The sequence below is a fragment of the Coregonus lavaretus genome (assembly GCF_964263955.1).
Source record: "Coregonus lavaretus genome assembly, chromosome: 18".
NCBI lineage: Eukaryota > Metazoa > Chordata > Actinopteri > Salmoniformes > Salmonidae > Coregonus > Coregonus lavaretus.
This window is the reverse complement of record NC_140005.1, coordinates 30,052,584-30,064,180: the sequence shown is the minus strand read 5'-3', so window position 1 is coordinate 30,064,180 and position 11,597 is coordinate 30,052,584. Positions and strand designations below refer to the sequence as shown.

General features: G+C 42.1%; 1 protein-coding gene across 1 annotated transcript; it reads right to left on the bottom strand.

The window, feature by feature from the left end:
* Nucleotides 1-809: 809 nt before the first annotated feature.
* LOC311145408 (protein FAM98B-like) lies at nt 810-9,688 on the bottom strand. Its single transcript, XM_084181637.1, has 8 exons — nt 9,476-9,688; nt 9,068-9,216; nt 5,123-5,251; nt 4,787-4,953; nt 4,519-4,599; nt 4,282-4,398; nt 1,824-1,991; nt 810-1,665 (listed from the first exon to the last, which is right to left on the bottom strand). The coding sequence occupies exons 1-8, from the start codon at nt 9,511-9,513 to the stop codon at nt 1,429-1,431; spliced, it is 1,086 nt and encodes a 361-aa protein (XP_084037763.1). The 5' UTR covers nt 9,514-9,688; the 3' UTR covers nt 810-1,428.
* Nucleotides 9,689-11,597: the final 1,909 nt, after the last annotated feature.

Here is an 11,597-nt window from a genome sequence, read left to right as displayed (position 1 = left end):
AAGCACTGAGATGCAGTGCCTTAGACCGCTGCGCCACTCGGGAGCAACACTCAAGTGGTTTAAGGGGAAACATTTAAATGTCTTGGAATGGCCTGGTCAAAGCCCAGACCTCAATCAAATTGAGAATCTGTGGTATGACTTAAAGATTGCAGCACACCAGCGGAACCCATCCAACTTGAAGGAGCTGGAGCAGCTTTGACTTGAATGGGCAAAAATCCCAGTGGCTAGATGTGCCAAGTTTATGGAGACATACCCTAAGAGACTTGCAGCTGTAATTGCTGCAAAAGGTGTCTCAAAATAGGAAAAATGCCCAGGGGGGTAAATACTTTCGCAAGCCACTGTGCGTGTACGTAACAGTATGTTTATGATGTGTGTGTATATATATATATATATACACATTATATTTAATTTTTTTATTTAACATGTTCAATTATCATTGTAATTGCACACACATTGATGTCAGACATGCACCTACCTCAATGCGCTGTTGCTGATGCCTGGGATGAATGCAGCAGCAGATATATGTAGTCCCGTGTAGCTCAGTTGGTAGAGCATGGGGCTTGCAACGTCAGGGTTGTGGGTTGGTTTCCCACGGGGGACCAGAATGAAAAAATGTATGCACTCACTAACTGTTAGTCGCTCTGGATAAGAGTGTCTGCTAAATGATTAAAATGTAAATATCAGGAGCAGGTCAAGACACCCTCTTTTTGACTGATATAAGGGCATGTACGTGATAGGCCTATCTGGCTTGCATGCTTCTTGAGTGTCATAAAGTGTATTTTCTTAGTCCAAGTAAAGTGAAACAGGATGGTCATAATGCCTCATGACAGTGCCAAAGTGTATTTTCTACAAGTTATTAAAAAATGTATGAAAAAAAACGACTAAACAAAAACAAAAGATTTAAGAGACAAACTTTCGAATGAAAGGACATTTCTTGGGCAGGGAAAAAACTAATTTGAATAAATGTGGGTTTTGACACTTATGTAGGTGTCATAACCAGCAATAACCGGTGTAAATATATGGGTCATGAAAGTGTTATGACCATATTATGACAAGTTATTTATGTCAGCTGTTATGACATACGACATGGTTATGACCGTGTCATAGTGTTATGACACTGGGTGTCAAGTAAAGTGTTACCAAAAATAATTAAGAATCTACCAAAAAACGGTCAGTGAGTTTGACTCAGTATTGCTTCTACAACTCTCCTCAGCAGCACAGTTCATAAAAGCATTGAAAATGAACACAAAAATGGGTGACAAATATTTAGGAGAGTTCCTACAGTAGCATTCTGTACATCTCAGTCAAGTACACATCATCACTCCAAATAAACAATGCCTTAGTGTTGCCCTTAGCGAAGCAGATACCCATGAGCAGGTTTCAGTTGTAACACTGTTTGGCTTTTCAGTAAAAAATAAATAATTGTCGTTAGTATTGATAACGTCCTCTTTTTCCTCCATGACCCCAACCACCGCCACCTCCTACTCCACCCCCTCCTTGCCAGCCACCCTTAACCCCTCCCACTCCCCAACTACCACCACCACCTCCCCGACCACCACGACTGCCTCCGCTGTCTTGTCTCTTGTGCCAGGCTGGCATCTCAGGGAGGGGGGCATCTATCTCAGAGGGCCGACCACCACGATCTGGTACCCTCCCCATCAGGATCTATAGAAGTGAAATACAATGGTAGGTCAATGATAGAACAATGGCTGGGGACCATGGACACTCATTTGGTCAGTTATACTGCTTTGGCATAAAGACTCAACACTTCTGTACACTCAGACAATTGCACACAATGAACCTTGGGTCACATTCCACAGTACCTTATTGATGGCACAGGCAGTATTCTCTCTGCTGGAGCCACTGCTGGTCTTCACCACGTTGCAGATGTCCTCCCTGGCTGCCAGCAGGTGAGCCATGCCCACAGACGACTTCTGGGCCAGGGAGTCTCTCTTAGGCTGGTAGGCCCTGGCCATGCTGTCAACTCTCTCCTAACAGAAAATACAGACAGGCAGTTTGTTGAACATAGGACATGCACAATTACATTCTTCATAGAGAGTAGAAAGGGTGTAGCCTGCCGATTAAGGACAGTATCACTAGTAGCACTGTGAGGAAAGGGTGTCACTTTAGACCAGGGATGTGCAACTTGCCCCCAAATAAAGAAATAACCTTTTTTTTTTAGGAACTCAGTCGGAGTGAGAATAGTAGAATATACAGTGCATTTGGAAAGTATTCAGACCCCTTGACTTTTTCCACATTTTGTTACGTTACAAGCCTTATTCTAAAATTGATTATTTTATTTTATTGTTTTTCCTCATCAAATCTACACACAATACAGCATATTGACAAAGCAAAAACAGGTTTTTAGAAATTTTAGCACATTTCTGAAAAATGAAAAACTGAAATATCACATTTACATAAGTATTCAGACCCTTTGGTCAGTACTTTGTTGAAGCACCTTTGGCAGCGATTACAGCCTCGAGTCTTCTTGGGTATGACGATACAAGCTTGGCACACCTGTATTTGGGGAGTTTCTCCCATTCTTCTCTGCAGATCCTCTCAAGCTCTGTCAGGTTGGATGGGGAGCGCCACTGCACAGCTATTTTCAGGTCTTTCCAGAGATGTTCAATCAGGTTCAAGTCCGGGCTCTGGCTGGGCCACTCAAGGACATTCAGAGAATTGTCCCAAAGCCACTCCTCCGTTGTCTTGGCTGTGTAGTTAGGGTTGTTGTCCTGTTGGAAGGTGAACCTTCACCCCAGTCTGAGGTCCTGAGCGCTCTGTAGCAGATTTTCATCAAAGATCTCTCTGTACTTTGCTCCGTTCATCTTTCCCTTGATCCTGACTAGTCTCCCAGTCCCTGCCGCTGAAAAATATCCCCACAGCAAGATGCTGCCACCACCATGCTTCACCGTAGGGATGGTGCCAGGTTTCCTCCAGACGTGACGCTTGGCATTCAGGCCAAAGAGTTCAATCTTGGTTTCATCAGACCAGAGAATCTTGTTTCTCATGGTCTGAGAGTCTTTAGGTGCCTTTTGGCAAACTCCAAGCGGGCTGTCATGTGCCTTCAGCTGAGGAGTGGGTTCCGTCTGGCCTGATTGGTGGAGTGCTGCAGAGATGGTTGTCCTTCTGGAAGGTTCTCCCATCTCCACAGAGGAACTCTGGAGCTCTATCAGAGTGACCATCGGGTTCTTGGTCACCTCCCTGACCAAGGCCCTTCATGACGATTGCTCAGTTTGTCCAGGCGGCCAGCTCTAGGAAGAGTCTTGGTGGTTCCAAACTTCTTCCATTTAAGAATGATGGAGGCCACTGTGTTCTTGGGGACCTTCAATGCTGCAGACATTTTTTGGTACCCTTCCCCAGATCTGTGCCTCGACACAATCCTATCTCTGAGGCTCTACGGACAATTCCTTCAACATCATGGCTTGGTTTTTGCTCTGAAATGCACTGTCAACTGTGGGACCTTATATAGACAGGTGTGTGCCTTTCCAAATCATGTCCAATCAATTGAATTTACCCCAGGTGGATTCCAATCAAGTTGTAGAAACATCTCAAGGATGATCAATGGAAACAGGATGCACCTGAGCAAAATTTAGAGTCTCATAGCAAAGGGTCTGAATACTTCTGTACTTTTTATTTTTAATACATTTGCAAACATTTCTAAAAACCTGTTTTCACTTTGTCATTATGGGGTATTGTGTGTAGATTGAGGGAAAAACAGTATTTAATCAATTTTAGAATAAGGCTGTAACGTAACAAAATGTGGAAAAAGTAAAGGGGTCTGAATACTTTCCGAATGCACTGTACGGGGTGCAATTCTAAATTTGGTTGTGCATCAGCAGTTTCTCTCTTGTTATGTCAGTCACTCAATTAGCCCATTAATTAATTAGCCCATTTCAGCTAACATTTTGTAGATTGATAAGTTGGTCTAGCTGCCAGCTATCTAATCATGGTCGAATTACCGACCGGGGGGGCCCCCATTGATTTTGTTAGTCACTGTCACTCAGATATATTAAAAACTGCAGGAATAATTGCAGGAAATTAGTTATAAAATTGCAAAATCTTTTCTCTACGCTCCATGGCAAAATGTGTAAAATTACAGGAAATTAAGTGTAAAACTTTAATTTTTCTCTGACTGCATGTGTGGGTATGGATGTGGGTATGCAGACCCGCGAGCCACTGCGGCCTCTCATGATGACTTCAGATTTTTTGTGGCCCCCACCCCTATCAAAGTTGCCCATCCCTGCTTTAGACTATTGAGATGCACCCAAAGACTCCACCTGCCTTGGCTCTGTCTGACCAGCCGAAAGACTGCACAGTGACGTCTAGACGTTTGATCAGCAGCCTCCGTCGACACTCATACTGTGAGGACAGGACCGTGTTGATCTGCTCCAGCCTTTCCTGTGGATACAGACAAGGCCCAGAGTCAATAGACACACTTGACATCCCTTCATGCCTTAGCAGGAATTATGAACTTTGCCTCCACAAAAATGGGTGAAAGTCTGAATGCAGTCTGCTTACCCACTGTTCACTGTCGAGAGAGTTCTTCAGTACTGACTTTCCAATGTGATCCTTTGGAAGCTCTTGAAGCACTGCGTTTATCTGGAAATACATATATACAATACATCTGTTGAATACAAAGACAAAGATACAATCAATGGCTATGCATTCGGGACTTTCTCACAGACTTTCTATTGGGTTAATGAAGGCCATTTTTGGTATACCTTTGGTATACCAGACCTGAGGTTAGAGAGGAAGTGTCAGGTGCGCAAGACTAACTTTGACACACCTTTTGTTCTATCCCAGAGAACAGCTCTGCTACTTCCTGCTCTCTTGGCTCTGGGAGCTTCAGTGTTTCACAGATTGCCTGGAGATCGTTTCGGTCTTTGGGTTCTTTGTCCTCAACATGTCGGCTCTTCACTATCTGTGCAGCTTGTACCTCTGAGATTAAAAACACTGCAGAATAAAGATATGAGCCACAGGTAAAAATCGCATTAATGTAAAATGGAAACTCAGACAAATAAATATGTCAGAACCATGGCAGAGCCGCAACACACCAAAAGGGTATCATAACATGATGGTACTCAGACCAGTTTTCTGAACAAATGGTCATTTCAGTACTTACATGCTAGCTTTAGATAGTCCTTATTATTCTGCAGCCCTCCCTGTAGAATCCCGGAGACAAGGCCTTGATAGGGGCACTGCAACTCCTTCAGCATGCCACTCATCTCAAACCGAAGGCCATCAGTGTCACCTAAACACAACGTTTCAGAATGAAATGCCCACACTAGTAGAAATCCACTTTTTCGAGCTGAAAGACGAAAGCCAGAGCTTACCCATGATGGTGCACAACGATTTAAGTCAATAAGTCAGAGTTTTAGTCAAAGTATGATATATTTGGGCTTGAAGTGACAAATCCGATCTGCCCACTTCATTCAGATCTGTGTGAATGCGGTGTCTTTTCCTATGATATGACACACTATTTATTTTCAGCCTACGTTTCGTTTCAGGGCTGGGTTTTATTTTAATGTTACCACCCACCAGCATGGCATTGTTTAATAATCAGAAACAGCTGCAAAGTTATTCCTCTTCGCGACTGACATGAGCCAAACAGCAGATGACAATCTGTTTCCCTTCCATTTGGGACTTATTTTATTGAACTGATCAACAACATTTACATAGTCAGTTCGCTGAGGCAATAGATCATCTTTGGGAGAGACGTCAGAGAGAGACCGATTAAGTGAATGAATAAAGTTTTGGTGGCAATCAGCTTTGAAATCAGCATATTTTGCGTTATGGTTTGCACAAAGTACCAGGGTAGTGAATTGATGATCACGTCAGCTGTAAGCTAACAAGAAAAGTTAGCCAACAAAGCTGGAAGCTAACTGTATCTTCTTGCATTGTAGTGTGTTCTATCCTGTATGGACATTGTTTTACAAAGTTTCAACCTTTCTACATAACGTGTCGCATTATTCAAGTGTGTTAACTTCTGTGCAGCATGAGCGGGGAGCTAACATGATGCAGCCCAGACTCCCAGTGCAGGCACAGTGCTCTCTCTATAAGGGGGACATCGGCTGTGCTGATAAGAGTTGATTAGTGAGACACATTTGACATAAGTACCGAAAGTAACAAATTATTTTACAGAACCGTTTTTCATGTTCTAGTATCAAAAAAGTACCAACGTTTCGGTATCCCGTGCAACACCACCAGCGACCTTTCGGTTACTGGCCCAACGTTCTAACCCCTAGGCCTTTTTTTACCCTAAAAGTATTTGTAAAATAGGTCTGTCTATGTGTATGTATATGTACAGTGCATTCGGAAAATATTCAGACCCCTTTACTTTTTCCACATTTTGTTATGTTACAGCCTTATTCTAAAATTGATAAAAGTTTTTTTTTCTTCCCACTCATCAATCTACACACAATACCCCATAATGACAAAGCAAAAACAGGTTTTTAGAAATGTTATCACATTTATGAAAAACTGAAATATCACATTTACATAAGTACTCAGTACTTTGTTGAAGAACCTTTGGCAGTGATTACAGCTTTGAGTCTTCTTGGGTATGACGCTACAAACTTGGCACACCTGTATTTAGGGAGTTTCTCCCATTCTTCTCTGCAGATCCTCTCAAGCTCTGTCAGGTTGGATGGGGAGCGCCGCTACACAGCTACTTTCAGGTCTTTCCAGAGATGTTCGATCAGGTTCAAAACCGGGCTCTGGCTGGGACACTCAAGGACATTCAGAGAATTGTCCCGAAGCCACTCCTCTGTTGTCTTGGCTGTGTAGTTAGGGTCGTTGTCCTGTTGGAAGGTGAACCTTCACCCCAGTCTGAGGTCCTGAGCGCTCTGGAGCAGGTTTTCATCAAGGATCTCTCTGTACTTTGCTCCGTTCATCTTTCCCTCGATCCAGACTAGTCTCCCAGTCCCTGCCACTGAAAGATATCCCCACAGCAAGATGCTGTCACCACCATGCTTCACCGTAGTGATGGTGCCAGGTTTCCTCCAGACGTGACGCTTGGCATTCAGGCCAAAGAGTTCAATCTTGGTTTCATCAGACCAGAGAATCTTGTTTTCGTGGTCTGAGAGTTCTTTAGGTGCCTTTTTGCAAACTCCAAGCGGGCTGTCATGTGCCTTTAACTGAGGAGTGGCTTCCGTCTGGCCACTCTACCATAAAGGCCTGATTGGTGGAGTGCTGCAGAGATGGTTGTCCTTCTGGAAGGTTCTCCCATCTGGAGCTCTGTCAGAGTGACCATCGGGTTCTTGGTCACCTCCCTGACCAAGGCCCTTCTCCCCCGATTGCTCAGTCTTGGTGGTTCCAAACTTCTTCCATTTAAGAATGATGGAGGCCACTGTGTTCTTGGGGACCTTCAATGCTGCAGACATTTCTTGGTACCCTTCCCCAGATCTATGCCTCGACACAATCCTTTCTCGGAGCGCCATGGACAATTCCTTCGACCCCATGGCTTGGTTTTTGCTCTGACGTGCACTGCCAACTGTGGGACCTTTATATAGACAGATGTGTGCCTTTCCAAATCATGTCCAATCAATTGAATTTACCCCAGGTGGACTCCAATCAAGTTAAAGAAACTTCTCAAGGATGATCAATGGAAAAAGGATGCACCTGAGCTCAATTTCAAGTCTCATAGCAAAGGGTCTGAATACTTATGTAAATAAGATATTTCTGTTTTATTTTTAATAAATTTGCACCAAAAAAAAATATATATATATATGTTTTCGCTTTGTCATTATGGGGTATTGTGTGTAGATAAATAAAATAAAATCCTTATCAATTTTAGAATAAGGCTGTAACGTAACACAATGTGGAGAAAGGGAAGGGGTCTGAATACTTTCCGAATGCACTGCATTTATATTACCATTTTATAAATGGTATACACAGAGTATACCAAACATTAGGAACACCTTTCTAATATTGAGTTGCACCCGCCTGCCAGCAGCCTACATACCAAAGGTTCCACCGTGTCCATTACAGTGTATAAAAATGCATACCAGCTATCTTTCAATAGTTAACCATATTACTAGAGCTTCATCTCATCTTTCTAAATATTTCTATAACGGATTCGCGGCCGCAATTTATGGAAGATGCCAAAACTTTGGAGATAACAATAGATGGCGAAGTCAAAGACATGCCAGTGGTTTCCATCTGTGGTGATGTTTTCCCTAAATCAATGCTTATGACAAATCCAACTGCAGAACCAGCTATAGAGCCAGCTGGCTAATCTTTTGAATATGGTGTAGTTAAAAAAAACCCAGCAACAACAGATAACATTAGCTAGCTAGATAAGGTTAGCATGCTAGCTAGCTACACTGACAGCTCAGTGCCCTATTTGTTGATGTTTATCAACTTCACCCGGAAATTCCCACACCCAATTCGTGAACCAATGTATAAGTAGTCTTCGTCATTCTTCGGAGGTGGAACCTAAACGTGCATTTCCTCTCTAGGACAAGAAATTACATCTAAATAGTGGTGGCAACTTCCTCTGGAAGGGTTCCTTTAACATCGCAATCACTAAAGTATAAAACAACTGGAGACTTGGGTTGTTTTCAACCTAATCTACTCATGTTTGCATAAGTCGATTCATGGACCATCTATATCTGGGTTGCATCCGGTTTACACCGCCCAACTTCACAAGCGCACTAGGACTCAGTGCATCATGTCATCCAAAAATATGGCAGACATTGGATGAATATAAACATTTTATATCTTTGGCTGTGAATGATGAGAAAAAGAAAGAAAAATGTGGCCTCAGCGACAATTACTTGAATAATTCTACGGATGTTTAGTGCACAAAGGTAATGACTAAAGTGTCTTATTTGGAATTTTCTAATCGGACTTCTCTATGTGTTCATCTACAGAAATTGTCTTTCTGGGCCGAACTTCAGTTAAACTGCAGTACTGAGCAAGACTGTAGGTGCAGTCGAAACCATGCTTCTAAACCGGAACCCTGGCCCCTTGGCTGCATTAGCTAGGTAGTATGTGATTTAACAAAACAAATGTCAACCAAATGGGACAGTGAGAGGTGATGATGTCTGATGGTATTTTGGCTCACCAGAACCTGATGTACTGCTCTCTTCCAGGTCACATAACGGTTTCAGACGGGATGCAAACCACATGCATAGGTTGACATACTCTGGTGATGACAGTCCACCTTCACATGCTTTGACAAGCGTCTCCACATCCTGCAGAGGTCCTTCATACCTGCGCATCAAAAGACAACAAATTTAGCTCGAGAACCCAGGGCGGCATACATACGTAATTTACGTCGTAAGGCGCTAGTATTAGCATACCGAACATGCATGGGCAAGCTAGCTAGCGTCGAATCATATGATAGCACTTGGATTTTGAATGGATGCATTTGCGAGGGAATGAGCATATACTTTGAATACCCCTGCCTAGAACGACTACAGCGTAATCCGTGATGCCAGCATCTGATGGTGCCGGAGAGTGGCTCGCTTACCCAACTTGTTCCAGCGCATCTAAAATATCACGTTCCATTATGGCAGACAACAATATCAGCAGATTCCTTCAACGTTATAGATGTAACCGATATAAACGTGAGTGTGTTGACATTGTGAGATACAAACATACATTATTAGGTTAATTCATCGGCTAGCTAAAATGTTTTGGGAAAAACATCCCGAGAGTCAGGAGTAACGGAAATGAAATCCGTAGTGAAACATGCATGTTGGTTACTTTTGTTCCTGCCATAGAGATAGATAGAGCCTACTTTAGCATGTGCAGCGTTTTGAAGTAGTCAACTGGGACCAGTGTGTTGAGAACAGCATTAGCGTGAGCAACAATAGTGGAATTGGCGGTTCGCCTTTAAAATAAAAGTCCCCCATTCAAACTGACGCAAACTGATACAAACAATGGAAACATGCCACAATTGGACTAATTGGACTAGATAATGCTAAACAAGATTGGAATGTTGTTATATAAATTCAAGAAAATACAATTATTAGTTAATCTGACCAAAGAAAAATCTGTTGAAATCGCACTGGATGTATTAGGCTTCAGAATTGGGGGCTTACTTGTATGCACTGTACAGCGTAACCTATGGATTGTGCACCCATGAAATGTGGTATCAGCCTACTCAGTGACACCCACAGAACACAACTATGTAGAGTTTACACAAATATTAGCATCATAGATCTTATTGCAGGACTTTGACTGTGGGAAATCACCATCCCAGTCAGTCTATTGGTACACCATTGGTACCAATACACTGTTTGTTGAGATTGACATAGTCTATTTATTGTGGTGTTGAAAACGCAAACCATGATATTGAAGTGCCCAATGTCGAAGGCTTGGCATGACAATCTCCTAATGTCATTAAACGTTTTGGTGTTTTGTACATTCATCAATTGGCCGCTGCACAGTTTGGAGTGATTTATTTTATTTGTCAGTAAAAAAAATACATATATACACCAAGGTTTTTAAGTGACCGGGATCGCACAATAAAGTCGGGGACTTATTTCCATTATGGTCCTTATTTTTTACATAAATACATATACAATTACATAGATACAGACACATTACAGAGATACAGACACATTACATAGATACAGACACATTACATAGACAGAGACAAAAAAAGGGGGGGAGGGGGGAGTTTAAGTACAATTCTTACAAGCTTGTTTGGCTGGTAGCTAATTCTTTAGATGTTTGGGGCTGCTGGTGAACCATGATGTGCAGGCATAGTCAGTGACACTGGACTAGCGCACTTGCCAGAGTCTTTAGGGTGTCTATAGCTAGGTTTCCATCCAATTGGCGACAGATTTTCATGCAAATATTCTAAAATCGCCAGACAACATGACAGGGAAGATTTTAATTTACTGGACATTTGAGAAATGTTATGGACATCCATATGCATTCAGATCTGACCTGGCGCAGCCAGCGCCATCAATAAATGAGGGATGTTGGCCAAATGAGGCACAATTACGTGTCCTTAAAAATAGCTATAACAAATTACAAAAACACTGTTCCTTGTGTTTCGATGTGTAGCATGTGCAAAACTTTATAGGCTTTTTTTTGTTTGTTTTTTAGGCTACTTTCCTAAAATAATAATTGTCCACCTCATGGTTCAGCTGTCAGAGATTTGAGCACTAAATGTATAGAGATAGACAGAGATAGAGATATGCCTGTGGCATGCTACTATAAGACATGCATTTATTTATGTCAGATGGTTACTGCGTCTGCTATACAGATATAGACATACAGAAGGAGGCTAATTCGTAAATTCTCGATCAAAATATTTTATATAAAGATAAGCATTACAATGTTAGATTATAGGAGTAACTCTGGTAGGCCTGAAACAGACTTCCTCACCTCAAGTTCAACTGTCAGTTCAACATATCATAGGCCTGCATTAGCTAAAGCTGAATAATAGCCACACCAGACCAAACCTTTAAAACGTTTCTAAACTTTATTAGGGTAATATCAAAAGTAAGTCCAGCCATTGTTTATAGGTGAAATTTGAGCAGAAGAGCAAATGTTAACCAGGGAAAAAGCACACTACCCTCGATCTGTCCCTAATAGGCCCAATTGTATTTTGTTTAATTTATATAGCAACATTCCAA